The sequence below is a fragment of the Orcinus orca genome, chromosome 18 (genome assembly GCF_937001465.1).
Source record: "Orcinus orca chromosome 18, mOrcOrc1.1, whole genome shotgun sequence".
NCBI classification, from domain to species: Eukaryota; Metazoa; Chordata; class Mammalia; order Artiodactyla; family Delphinidae; genus Orcinus; species Orcinus orca.
The window spans coordinates 73,171,363-73,185,899 of record NC_064576.1 but is presented as its reverse complement, the minus strand read 5'-3'; the positions used below and the strand labels follow the sequence as shown (position 1 = coordinate 73,185,899).

Sequence of the window (14,537 nt, the reverse complement as noted above, 5' to 3'; positions counted from 1 at the left end):
AAAAGAGGTTAACTTTGAATGAGAGGTACACATCACTATAGAAATCAGGATCTGCCCTGATTTATTCATTTAGCTACCTCCAGAAGATAACTACTTGGGGTCAGGGGTGCAGAGTATGATCATGGGATGAAACAAGATTAACTAGCCCACTAGATTGCTCCAAAACCCATAGATCAGAGACACAGTCCTCTAATTAGTGAGTCTGTCAAGTCTTAAGAATTGTGCCAGATGTCACCAGCACAAGCAGCAATGACCTCGCAGGTGGCCCCTGGCACTTAAATGTGCCTGTATAACTTGAGGGGGTTGGGGGGAGACATCCCCTTATTCACGTTTGTAGCCCCTTATGGCATTGAGATCATCAAGAAGACATTAAAGGAATATTTGTTGAACTAAATGGAATGGATCCTCTATCTCTTTGAATCAGGTTCAAAAGAGAATCCGGTAGAACTAAGAGCTTCTCTGACAGGGGGTCACAATACAAAGAAGGATGGGGAAAGTGACAGCACTGACATCCTGAACACAGGTAGTCAACTCAACTAACAGGAGAGGGGCTGACCCCCTGCCTTCCACTTTCAAAAGTTTGATGGTTCAGCATAAGGGCTTATGACAATGGGGTGACCCCTCCACGGCAGTGGTCCTCAACCCCAGGCAATTTTTTCTCACCAGGGGACTTTCTCATCAGGGAGGTATTTTTGGTTGTCACAACTTGGGGTAGTGGTGCTACTGACATCCAATGGGTGGAGACCAGGGACGTTGCTAAACATCCTATCATGCATAGGAGACCCCCAGAATGAAGGATTACCCGGCCCAGGATGTCAACAGCCTGCTGTTGAGAATCCCTGAATTAGGGGACTACGTGTCCGTCCAAAGGTTGCTTTCTTAATTACTTGAAAAATGAATGCTTCGAACATTAGGAGGTTTGGGTGAGAGGGCAGACGATGCCATGCAAACCCTGCGTTACAGCTCTTCTTAAAAAAGCAAACAATGATCGTCACAAATCACTTTGGGGTATAGAACAGTGCAGTCATCAGGAAACAAACGGAAGAATCCAGATGAAAAGAGCTTATTCTGACTCTTCACCTAGACCCGTGCCATCCAATAGGAATATAAACAAGCCACTTCGGGCTCCCCTGGTGGCGCAGTGGTTAAGAATCCGCCTGCCCATGCAGGGGACATGGGTTCGAGCCCCGGCCCGGGAAGATCCCACATGCCGCGGAGCAACTAAGCCCGTGTGCCACAACTGCTGAGCCTGCGCTCTAGAGCCCGTGAGCCACAACTACTGAAGCCCGCACGCCTAGAGCCCGTGCTCCACAACAGGGGAAGCCACCGCAGTGAGAAGCCCGTGCACCACAATGAAGAGTGGCTCCCGCTCGCCGCAACTAGAGAAAGCCCGCGCGCAGCAACGAAGACCCAACGCAGCCAAATATAAATAAATAAATAAATGAATGAAATTTATTTAAAAAACCAAACAAGCCACTTATGTAATTTTAAAGTTTCCAATTAGCTATCTAAAAAGTAAAAAGGAGTAAATGGTAATAATAGATTTTATTTAACTCAATATATCTAAAATATTGTCATTTTAACATAAAATCAAGACAAAAATTATCGAGGTATTTTACATTTTGTTTGTCATACGAAGGCTTCAAAATCTGCTGTGCATGTTACAGCCACACAACATCTCCATTGGGACCAGCTGCATTTCAAGCTCCCAATAGCCATATGTGGCTGCCGGCTACTGTACTGAACAGCACGGATCCAGACCCGTGATGGGAATCACCAGAGGTTCTCATTAACAATGTGGAACCTGGGGGGACTTCCCTGATGGTCCAGTGGTTAAGCCTCCGCGCTTCCACTGTAGGGGGCGTGGGTTCAATCCCTGGTCGGGGAACTAAGATCCTGCATGCCAAGTGGTGCAGCCAAAAAAATAAAAAGAAAAATGCAGAATCTGGGATTGTGCCTCGATTTTAGTTCAGCATGTTTGGAACGGGAGTCAGGAATCCACTGACTCTGATTCAGTGATTCAGCTGATTCCTTTACAGTGTTTTTTTGGGTTTTTTTTTTGTGTGTGGTATGCGGGCCTCTCACTGCCGTGGCCTCTCCCGTTGCGGAGCACAGGCTCCGGATGCGCAGGCTCAGCGGCCATGGCTCACGGGCCCAGCCGCTCCGTGGCGCGTGGGATCTTCCCGGACCGGGGCACGAACCCGTGTCCCCTGCATCGGCAGGCGGACGCTCAACCACTGCGCCACCAGGGAAGCCCATTTACAGTGGTTTATGGACCCGTTATTGAGCATCAGTGATTGACTCTCGATCACTGACTCGCTGGAGAGATGACAGGTACCTCTCAGCTCATAGTCTATCCTGAAACCCTGTTACCTAGGATTAGTTTTAAGAGATAAGGGGTATCACAGCCATAGGAAATACAAGGAAGAGCTGGATTTTTGGGGGGGAGAGAGATAAATTAGGAGTTTGGGATTAACATATACACACTACTATATGTAAAATAGGTAAACAACAAGGGCCTATTGTACAGCACAGGGAACTGGACTCAGTATCTTGTAATAACCTATAATAGAAAAGAATCTGAAAAAGAATATATATGTAGGTATGTATGTATAAACGAATCACTGTGCTGTACACTTGAAACTAACCCAACATTGTAAATTAACTATACTTCAATTAAAAAAAAAAAGAGAGTTCTTTTTTTTTTTTCCAAAGAGAAACTTGACTGCAGTTGGACAAATCCCCAGGAAAATAAGATTTTCCTTCAGCACTCATCATTGGGCTATTTCTGCATTTATTTTTGAAAACTTAAATCAACACACCTATAGGTAGTGTTTTCCTGTTTTTAACGGGTTTTACTTCCTCAGTCATCTGCAAACGGGCTGAGAGAGGCTCCGTGTACCAATAGTATGTACCCTCAAATGGGAAGTAGCAATCTGGTGACTCAGAAAATGCCAGACTCAGACTGATATGATCCTTTCCATTTTTCGTGCGGTGGGTTACACTATCTGAACTGATGAAAGCGCTGTTACTGTGTCCTCACATCTGCCGTTTGCTTTCTCGCCTTCAATGTCAACGTCACAGCGCATAAACTTATAATACAAAACCGCTCTTCTCGAGGGCAACCAGAAGGGTTGTGCCGAGAGTGATGATGTGTCCCGGGCTGAGTTTGCTCACCTGTACCCGTCATCCAGGCCACTTTGCTCACAAGGAAATGCTTTTCGAGAGAAGGTCCACGTACATCTGATTTGTGGGTATGCTTTAAACCTGACAGAAAAACAAAACTCTTCATACTGGTCAATTTCATAATCTTCACTTGATTTGGAAGCGTTTATAAATCCCTTTTCTGTTAAAAAAAATGCATTTTTCAGTTAGATAATGAGATTCATATGGAGGAAATATATTGAGAGGATAAATAAATTTTTATTCAGCAGTTTTATGCAAGAAAACTCAGATTTGATAGTTTAACAAGAAACGCAGGAGTCCTGTCCCCATTGATAAGCCCGAGCATGTCACCTTCTGATTCCTCTCAGCATTAGATGCAAATAATTGACACTCTTCCCAAGGAAATGTATAAGTAAACCTATAGATTTTGCTGACAAGTTCAAGGGCTTGAAGGGCTTCCCCCAGCCTGGCCAACCATGGACACAGAGGGGCCCACTGACAATCCCTGTCCTCAACCAGAACGGCCCCCTTGCGACACATCCCGCATAAAATAATCTCAGGTCACAAATAGAATAGTCTAGCCAGAGATATTCACAAGGTTTCCCTATGGAACACTTCCTTATTAGTTGAATAAGAGAATCCCTTCACTTCCTAGCATTTTCATGATGGCCGAAGGCTGCCACCTACTCCGAGATTACATACAGCGTGATTATTGTCAGATCCTACAGAGCCCACCCAAACTTCCATGCATCTAAGTGCGTGTCCCACCCTCTCAGCCATTGCTCTCTACCCCTGAGAGGCAGTTCTCAGGTAGTTCTTAGAACAAGTGCTTAATAAGGGTCGAGTTTGTGTCTGGTTCTCTGCCAGGTCTGGGAGTATAGGATAGAAGGGATTATTCCTGTCCTTAGGAAACTTCCAGCCTACTGGAAGACAAAAATCCACAAACAGAGGGTCACATTACAACGTGCTGCCTGCAAAGACAGTGGCATTCAAGCGGGCTTGGTTTAACCAGAAAAGGAAAGGAAGGGGCAGCTTGTACTTACAAAACTCCCCTAATTCAGTTTCTTTCTCAGCTTTTTGATACTAACATTATACTGAAAGCAGAATTTGCAGTACCTGCCCTACATTCCACACTAAAACAACTAAAAACGTGAGTACAGGTTACGTGCGCAGCCCGCATTACCTAGGATGGTGACCAAAGCTGATTTACTGGGATGCTCTGAAGAGGAGCAAGTGTAATAGCCAGTGTCGTTTCTTCCCACTGATGATACAAAAGCAAACAGAATCCGTATCATAGTTCTGTTTGTGGAATAGGTACTCATCTCAAAGTAGCTGCCCTAGATTTTAATAAAACAGAGTTTGAATGGAGTGATTTCCACCTGGACTCTTGGTTCATTTTTCTGCATTTTCAGGATGGAAGCTCATCCTCTCACCTCTTCCAGTGCTTTATTCTCTAATTCCCAGCTGAGCCCGAATCCATGGTTCACATGAACAGCTTTGCACCTTATCCATAAGGGTTCCCCTACTTTAAGAAATAATTGTGGCGGTGTGGTCTGAGGAGTTTGGTTTAGATCTAGAAGATGAAAACACCCCAGGTAAGAAAAATAGTGATTTTTTTTTTCCTCATCACAAGATATATCCTGAACATTCTGCAGAACAAAGATTTTGATGGCATCTCAAATGTTCCCAACCATCTCAAAATAAAAGAGTCTTTCAGAGACCGACAAGGCTCTTATGAAGAAATGAGCACTCACAGAAATCTAAATATTACACTGGAAATGGCCTGAAGGAGCTATAGAATGTTTGAAATTGAGTAAGGACCTAAGGGGTGATGATTAGTCCCAGCTCATCTCTAAGGAACACTCCCTGAGAACAGAACAACATGATGCTATGGTCTTACCAATAGTGAAGAGTTTCGTACATTCCCTGCCCAGCTCATTTCTTGCACAGCACCTTATGTCTGTTCCAAATAACTCATGGAGTACACTTGCCTCCTTTGTAATGACAGCCGGACTTTCTCCTTTACAGCTGCAATTAAAAAATAAATGTCAGTACCATTTTTTTTTTTTTTTAAGATTCCATATATATGGGTTAGCATACGGTATTTGTTTTTCTCTTTCTGACTTACTTCATTCTGTGTGACAGACTTTGGTGCTTTGCGATGACCTAGAGGGGTGGGATAGGGAGGGTGGGAGGGAGGTTCAGGAGGGAGGGGATATGGGGACATATGTATGCATATGGCTGATTCACTTTGGTGTACAACAGAAACTAACACAGTATTGTGAAGCAATTATACTCCAGTAAAGATCTATTAAAAAAATAAATATCGGTTGATTAAACATCTTTTAAAATTACAAATGAATGTTCAGGAGAAGAAGCAAATTAAAGGTTCTAGATTTTAAGAGCCTGATAAGAAAGCAAAGACAGGAGCAGGTCACAAGGCAAACCAATTCACAACTAGTCAGTAATTCCTCATCTCACCCAATTAGAATAACACTAGAGAGAATCACATAATAAAACAGTTTAAAAGCCTTTGTGTTTGGTGACCTCTTGGTTGTTAAAGAGAGAGAAAGAATGGAAGAATTGAGAAAAGACAGAAAAGGGGGAAAAAAGAGAAAATGGAGAAAAGGAAAAGCATGATTAGGTTTTAATACAGCTTAACAAGGTGTAGGTATGCTTTCTTTGAAGCTCTGAAAAGGACAGCCAGTGAGAGGGAGAGAGGCCACAGTTGCAAATGTCCCCAGAGTCCCCAGAGCTCACAGAGAAGGCAGTGTCACTTGAGGGGTGTCAGCCACACCTCGGGATTTGAGGGACCACCTCTCCTCTCCCGCCTCCTTAACCATCACCTTTCCCAAAGCAAATACGGCTATTGGACTCTGTGTATAGTCACATTTCTTCTCTTTATCACTTTAGTCAAATGTATTCTTTGTTTATGCATTAATCCTTGAGTTTTTTTTTAAATTATAAGACAACAATAACTATGTTTATTTTGGAAAATCCAGAAAAACCCAAAGAAAAGAATATTAAATTGCCCACATTCCTACCACCATGAGATAACAACGGTTACTATTTTGCCGTGTGTAGCTTTCTAACCTTTTTCTTTTCTGTGCACCTGTGAGGTATGTATCTATAGGTAATCTCTTTTTCTTGTTCGTTTAAAATTTGGGATCCGCTCATATTATTTGGTAACCTGATTTTTCACTTTTTCTCCTTCTCTTTAGTTCCCTTTTTCAATAAAAGTTGTTTGGTAAATTTTAACTGGTTCAAATGGCATGAACGTTACTTTGTGAGCACTTAGCTATGACGCATGAAAAACAAAAGTGAACATTTATATGGTACTTACTATCTGCCAGGCACTATTCTATGCGCTTCACATGTACCAGTTCATTTACTCATCAGAGCGATTGTATTAAGGTAAGTACTGCTCCCACCCGCATTCTTCTGATAGGCGGGGAGGGGTTAAGTAACTTGCCCAAGGCCACACAGGTATAAGCAAAGCAGGGTTCAAACCCAGGCACATTCTACATCCCTAAACAATCGCATTAAACTGCTCTTAGAGTAAACATCATAATCACAAATTAAACATTTATTCACAGGGAATTTCTTACTTATAGGGAATTATACACTAAAAGCTGGACCTTTCTTTTTCCCCAACCAAATGCTCAGGGAGTCGACAAGCGTGTAACTTAAAAGGGCTTTTATTCGTGTCATGTGATATCCAGGGAGGGTCCTACAGGTCAGTGACGTGACCGACGAGGCGCTCCAAAGGGCTCGTCACTAAGGTGTCCCCCACCATCCTCCCTGGGAAGCCCACACCAATCATTCTTTAAAAAGCCAACGTTTCCTGGGCTTCCATGGTGGCGCAATGGTTGAGAGTCCGCCTGCCGATGCAGGGGACACGGGTTCGTGCCCCGGTCCGGAGCCTGTGCTCCGCAACAGGAGAGGCCACAACAGTGAGAGGCCCGCGTACCGCAAAAAAAAAAAAAAAAAAGCCAACGTTTCCTGTTAACAGGGTGATAAATTGTACAGACAGTATGATGTCAACTATATTAGAAAGAGACCGAAAAAGTAAAGTCATAAAAGCAGTTCTCTCTCCACATGTCATACCTGTCACTCTGTGAATCGCAGAACACCCATTCCACGGTTGGTTCTGGAATGCTCTCCGAGATGCAGACCAGGGCATCCTGATTTTCCATTTTTCTAAAGTAAGGTCTCCTTAACGTGTAAAGCAGTGTATCTAAAGCATCATAAATTATTAACGTTTTAATATTAAAAATGTTTCATATTATAAACATTAAAAAAAAATAACTGTCTTAGCAACCTCCTCAAAAGAAGAATTCTGCACCATGAAGAAAAGTTAACCTTTTGTGCCGTAGCGGTGTCTTCTGCTCCACTCCAAATATATATAATAACATATCCCTCCTCACCAATATATTAAATTCGACTCTGGCTGAAATGCTAATTTTAGCATTTATTCTCGTAGCTAATGTCTTTGGGTATTTCATGAATCCAAAGACAACTAATGTTTAGTGGAGTGAAGCCACGTAAAAACACAGATATCAATATGCATGGGAAAAAGAAAAGTAGAAATAACATAAAGTTTATAACACATACTTATATAGTTTAAGACCCAACTTTCTTCCCATAATTGTATCTAGAACTAGGCAGAAATAGAGTAGGATGGAGGTAGAATTGGAACAGAGTTGAGAGGCTTGGTTCAGCCTCCTGTTCACATTGGACCCTCACACCTCTCCCCTCGCCCCTTCTCCCCCTCCCCCTCCCTTCACATATAAACTCTCTGCTTCTGCTCGGACCCCTTAGGAACAGGAGTTCATGACCTCCCAGAGTCGATCCTCCCATTTTTCAACAAACCTTTTTCTCTTTTCCAAAGAAAGTTTCCCATGCGAAATTTCAACCTTCCTCCTTATAATAAATTCTGTTTAAAAATAGTATCTAATACTTTATATATATGTATATACATAGCAAAGAATATATGACGAGTTAATTTTGAAACATAATAATAAAAACAATACCCGTGGACCCACGCTCAATAACCAGAATAATAACAAATATCTTTGAATCTACTTTTGTCCTGCTTCTCCTTGTCTCTCAAGCCTAGGTTAACTTTATCCTGAATTTTCTGTTTATCATTCTCATACTTTTACACATATTTCACCACATAGATGTGTGGCCCTAAACAATATACTGGTTTGTTTTGTTTGTTTTTGAGCTTCAACATACGGCATCACTCAGTATGCGGTCTTTCACAACTTCAGTTTATGTTTTTAAGATTCGTCCATGGTTTTGCATGTAGCTATGCTTAATTCATTTTGCTACCACTACATTGTGTTCCATGGGTGGATATATCACAATCTATTAGTCCATTTTCTTGCAGTGGATTGTTTCCTGTATTTTGTTTCCTGTATTTTGTTTGTTGTTTCCTGTTGTTTCCTGTATTTTGTTGTTGTCCTGTTGTTTCCTGTATTTTGTATCACCAACAATGGTGCTATGAACATTTTGTGCATTCCTAGTGAGGCAGGTGTGTTAAGTTTCTTTACAATATACCTAGGAGTGCAACTGCTGGTCCATATAGTGTGAGCACTTCTGCTTTACACATAATGACAATTTGTTTTCACAGTCTCCTGGGTATAAAACGGTATCTCACTGTGGCCCTAATTTGCATGTCTCAGTTATTAATTTAATATGTTTACTGACAATAGTGAAATGCCTACTCGTGTCTTTTGTTCATTTTTCTACTGGTTTTTTTCTTGTTGATTTATAGAAGTTCTTTACCTATTATGGCTATTCATCCTTTGCTGATTATGTGACTTCCAAACATCTTTTCCCATTTTCTGGTATTTTTTACTTTCTCTCCCTGTAATTGCTGACCATTCGTCCCAATTTTACCCTCTAGAGCAATTTTTTTTTTAAAGTGAAGTTTGTTGCCCCATGAAAATCCTTCAAATATTTAAAATCAAATGCGGAGGTCAAGGGATATCATTATCATCGAAGGCATTTTAACTAGTTAGCCCAGGTTTCCTGACTCATGCCAGAAGGGTTTCCTCTACGTTACACTGCAATCAATCTTCTTCTCTCCTCAAAAATATTTCCTTCTCTCTGCTAAACATTCTTAATTCCCTCAGCTGCTCCTAATCAAGGAATTCTAAGATCTTCACTATTCTGGTTGCTCTGTTTTGTCAATATTCACCTGAAAAAACTGTAGAACTGAAAAGAGTAATTTTCCATTAATTTCCTTTACCCAGACATTACATTTTCGTGAACGCTGCCAAGGTTCAGATTTCCTTTTTTAGCAACCATGCCATACTGTTGGTTCATAGTGAACTTGTGGTTCACTAAACCCTTTCCTCTTTTTCACGTTGACTGTTGCCTGATTTTTTTTGAATCCCACCACCCAGCAGCACGTTAAAAACAGTTACAACTTAACTTGAATGATTGTTGTGCTATTTTTACATTGTAAATCTTAAGTGAAAAGAAGTTACCCTAAATAAAGAGAGCAGATGCCCATTTATTTTATACAAATTCAAGTATAAACACTTGACAAAAAAAAAAAGAGAGAGAGAGCGCGCAAGAAATCTCGTATTCTCTTCCAACCTGAGGATTTACTGTCCCACAGAGGGGGGGTCGGGACTGGGGAGGGGACAGGGAAAAAGACCCAAATCAAAGAGAAACAAGAGGTACCTCTTGACTTCTGACCTTCTAGGGCTCTGGTCCTATAAATATCAGAGTAATTGAAAGGCTTTTCAAAACAAATGTTGACCGATTTGGACTTTGCTGGGGTTTTGCCCGACAGGCTGACTTTGGAACCTAACACCCTGTCCCCAGCCCTGGTCAGATGACACTTGGGGGAATCGAAACGGCCACGAGTGCTCTTCTGTTCGCAGCTCTGAGTGCGAGACCCAGTGCGGTGTGGCCCAGAGTGTGGACCTGGCCACGCTCGGCCTCGGGCTGTCGTGCCCATTTCCACACCTCTCAGCAAGCCGTTCACCTGCGATGGTGGGTGCAGAACAGCCTCGACCAAGGGGAGCCGTGGTTCCCCCCGAGCCCCGCACCTCTGTGGGCTGGACACACGTGCACCACAGCCTCCGCCTGGCAAGACACACCAAGGCGTAGCCCGGGAGCTTGCTTTAAAATGGATAAACCCAGAGTTTCTGGAGCACTGCCCTGGCCCCTAAAGGCAGCGGGACCCATGTGAATGCCTCCACCGCTAGTCCCCATTTGTCACGTGGGGTAAAGCAGCCAGTGGGTACAGGGCTGAGTCCACACAACCGCAGGCCTGTGCGTAAGTGGGTGGAAAGAAGGAGAAGCCAGGAGACACGCAGATGGTGGTTCGGCCAACGGCACAGCTGCTCCCCTGGGTGAGAACTTCCGCGTTGTTCCTGATGGTTTGCGTAGCGATCTGGTGTTTGTATGAACACAGGAGCCGCCAGGTCCATGTGCTTATTTGAATGGAATTTTTAATTGATTAAAATGAAAACTGTGGTCACGCTGGCCACATTTCAAGTGTTCACCAGCCACATGTGGCCAGTGGCTACCTTACTGGACAGAGCAGACAGATGTTCTCATCGCCTCAGACCGCTCTGTTGGACAGCTCTAAGCTCTTGACATCCTGAGGTGTGTGTGGGTATCCCCATTTTACAGATCAGAACACTGAGGCTCAGAGAGACTACGTGACCTGCCCAAGGCGGTCGTATCAGATCCAGAATAAGAACTCAGGCCTTCTGACTCCATGGTCAAGATGCTTTCCACTTCTGCCCTGTCATCCACCCGTCGCTGAAAGAAACGGGGAGCCAGAAAATAGAGGATGCCCTGGGTTCTGAAGAGCATTCACTCTCACCATCCGTGGGTCACGTCAGGATCTCAACAGGTGATGGGGTGGTTGAAGTGAGTTCAATTAATTCAACTACGTATTGAGGGAAACCTGGCTCATGTGTCTGGGGAAGCCGGTAAGAGCTCTTGGGTTCTAACTGCTCCTTTAGAATATTGAGGGTACCGAGTAGCAAACAGCACTTACTTCTTATACTCACTGTAAACAATACTGTGTAATTGGTGGCTTCACTCTGAATAAAAAGTAGGTATTCTCCAGCCTGGGTTTCTGTCATTTTCAAAATGACCATGGACACAACTCCTCTGAAACACAAGAAAGAGAACTGGTTAATCTGGAAAACGTGTGAAACAAAAACCCTCGCATTTCACACTGAGTCAGAAGGTGGCTGGGCACCTCTGGTCCACCTCGGTGGAGAACGCAGCTCCCGTCCTGTGCCGGCGCTCAGCCTGGGCCTTGTTAGCTTCACCTTGACCTTTATCCAGTCCCTCCCTTGGGAGTGAGCACCTTCACCTCATGCTGCCCAAGCCCCTCGGAGGGAAAACTCCTACCAAAAACGTATAGACTTGGTGGGACGCCCTCCTTGGCAGTAGTGGACCATTCCTGCCAATGACAAACCATCCTCCACAGGCATATCTGCCGGCCACCCGGCCACCAGCCTCCGTGCCCCACGTGCAGAACCAGATGACGGTACAAGCAAGACTCACTGACATCAAGAACAGTCCGTTTTGTGCCCCCCTCCCACCCCCTCTAGAGGAAAGAATTCAAGCAAAATCAGACACAAAGCATTTTCCTATGAGGTAGTAATTACACTGATATATCACAAAGGAGAGATGTCTCAATGTGAGTATTTCTAACTTTTCAGATACTTGGTAAAGGTAAATTTGGCTAGGGGCATTCTCTTCAAAGAAACAACTTTGATGTGTGTTTGATATCTGTCCTCCTTAGTGCTTAGAATACTCTCTAGCAGTCTGTTGAGTAGTGTTGGATTTAAATGGACACTTTCTGACCTTTAGATGTTACTGCTCAACACTTGGCACCAGCTGGGAGAGTCTATGCAGAATCTCAGGCCCCGTCCACACCTACTGAATCGAAATCTGCGTTTGAACAAGACCCCAGGCAAACCAAGGGCACAGGATATTGGAACAGCCCTGATTTAGAGCTCCAAGCAGCGCGGTTCCAGAGTACTGGTGCTTGCATTCATATAGGCAGTAAATTAGTAAGAAATATATGTATTTTCTGCTTATGCAGGTACCCTGGGGATGTGCTCTCTCTCTCTGAACCTTCACTCTCCTGGTATCACGTGAGAACTCTTGGGCATATCATACAAAACTCTAAGACGGTTATCAAAGCTTAGGTGTGCAATCTGTCTGGCTATGAGTCTAAGCCCAGATTTAATTTCAGTAACTCTTTACTATGGAGAAGTTGCTAAAAATGTTTTGGTACTAAGTTAACTAATCCACATAAGACCTATGATTTGGGCTGCCTGTCCTAGAACAAAAAGGCAACCTCTTAGCAGAGTAAAAAGAACCCTACTTTTTTACTTTGCGTTTTTTGGCCTCAATCTAACAAGAACTGTGTGGCATCAGATTTTGATAAGATTACCAGAACATTTCTTTAAGCCAAAATGCTTAATAGAAGATTGCCTTTGGTTTAACCCCAAGAGAAAAGTAAGCAAAACAGAGAAGTGAGTAACAGGGCCTCAAAAGGGGAAAGGAAAATGAATGTGCTCTAAGATTTAGAACCAAACTTCAGAATTATAGCTACTGTCCTGAAAATTACTTAAACATTGGTTTGACCTTAAAGACACAAATGTGAATACTTGGTACAAGTCAGTCACAGATGTTCTCCCGTGTCTCAGTCAGGTGGCATGGAACCCCCTTTGGGTCATTGAGGGGCCATTTCCTGCATTGCTCCTAGAAAGACAGTGGTTCTCCTACAGCTTCGGGTCACCTGAGCACCCCAAGAATTAGCGAATAAAGCACCTTAGAATTAGTAAGTGGGCATTTCAATGGCCTGTGCCCCTTGCTTCCTGCCCCACCTGGTCTCGGACAGCAGGGGGCAGCAGTCAGCCCAGGGTTAGATACAGGCTTGGTGGTCAATCTACAAACCTTGGCCACGATATCTTTCTGGATGGTGAGACCAACGTTCCCCACATACAGATCAATTTCTTACTAAAATGCTTTGTGGATATCACATATCATTGCAATTCTGCTCATCAGACTGTGAAACAAACTAGGTAAAGCCAAGGGTTCTTCCCCAAGGATTTCCCAGAAAGAAGCTTCTCACTGCTTCAACTAGAAAGCTCCTTGCTACTTAAACCAGAACGGAATGAAAACTTCCTAAGTTTTTACCTTTAAGACAAAATCCAGTTTAAAAAACAAGCCCATCTTTAAAATCCCAAATACTCTTCACTATTTGTTTTACATTTTGCCAGTCATCACTGCTTTCTTAGGCCCTAAATATACCTATACATCTGTATATAAGTTTTTAAATGAATAGACTTTATTTTTTAGAGCAATTTTAGGTTTATGGAAAAATTAAGGAGAAAAAAAAATTAAGCAGAAAGTACAGAGAGATCCTGCATACACCCTCGCCCCACTCCCACCCCTCACACACAGCTTTTCTATTAGTAACATCTTGCATAGGTGTGGTGTATTCGTTACAACTGATGAACCAATACTGGTATTAACTAAAGTCCCCAGTTTACACTGGGGTTCACCTTTTGTGTTGTTTGTCCTATGGGTTTTGACCGCTGCAAAAGGTCATGTATCCATGCCTTAGCTATTTTTTAGTTTATTTTCTTTCACTGGAAATAAGAGTTACAGTGAACATGTACAGAGATTGGAAAAGAAACTCTAAATGAAGCAAGAAGGTCTCTGTATGGCAAGAAACTATTCCTCCAAAAATCCTGACGGTTACACATTGCCCCGCCCCTGCTTACCTGTTTTGTAAATCAAAGTGTGGCTGGCAATTCAGGGAGCTGTGTTTAAAGACCCAGAGACAGGAAATGTTCCCCGGGGTGGTGACCAGCACTTGCAGTGTGATGGATGCGGTCACGTCCACCTCCACGGTGGCCGCTTCGTAGACTGCCTCTGTGCTCTCGGGCCTCAAGGCACAGTCCAGGTCTTCCCGGGATTCTGATGCCTATGTCATAGACAAAATGATGCGAATTCACTACAAGTGCACGTTCAATGCATCTTCTTCTTAGCTGGAACCTTTATCAAATAAACACATGTTGACCTATGACACACAACAGCCAAGCACATCATAACCCACTGAGGATCATCATGTCTGACCAAAATGCCTATAAATTATAAGTCTCTAAAGAAAAGACAGATAATTGTAGGCTGCATTTCGAAAATGTTTTATAGACTGTTATGGGTTGAACTGTGTTCCCCCCAAATTCTTTTTTTTTTTTTTGGCTGTGCCATGTGGCATGTGGGATCTTAGTTCCCTGACCAGGAATCGAACCCGTGCCCCCTGCAGTGGAAGCTCGGAGTCCTAACCACTGGACCACCAGGGAAGT

At 43.2% G+C, this 14,537-nt stretch overlaps 1 protein-coding gene across 2 annotated transcripts in view; it reads right to left on the bottom strand.

Moving 5' to 3' along the window:
* Positions 1-14,537, bottom strand: part of FLT3 (fms related receptor tyrosine kinase 3) — an 81,324-nt gene that overhangs the window by 35,425 nt on the left and 31,362 nt on the right. For both annotated transcript variants that reach the window (XM_049701293.1, XM_004281764.3), the window contains exons 3-9: positions 13,953-14,155; positions 11,198-11,313; positions 7,273-7,402; positions 5,066-5,193; positions 4,599-4,738; positions 4,349-4,502; positions 3,178-3,346 (exon numbers count right to left, since the gene is read on the bottom strand). In XM_049701293.1, coding sequence (XP_049557250.1) covers positions 3,178-3,346; positions 4,349-4,502; positions 4,599-4,738; positions 5,066-5,193; positions 7,273-7,402; positions 11,198-11,313; positions 13,953-14,155 — 1,040 coding nt within the window. The remainder of the gene's footprint in view (positions 1-3,177; positions 3,347-4,348; positions 4,503-4,598; positions 4,739-5,065; positions 5,194-7,272; positions 7,403-11,197; positions 11,314-13,952; positions 14,156-14,537) is intronic.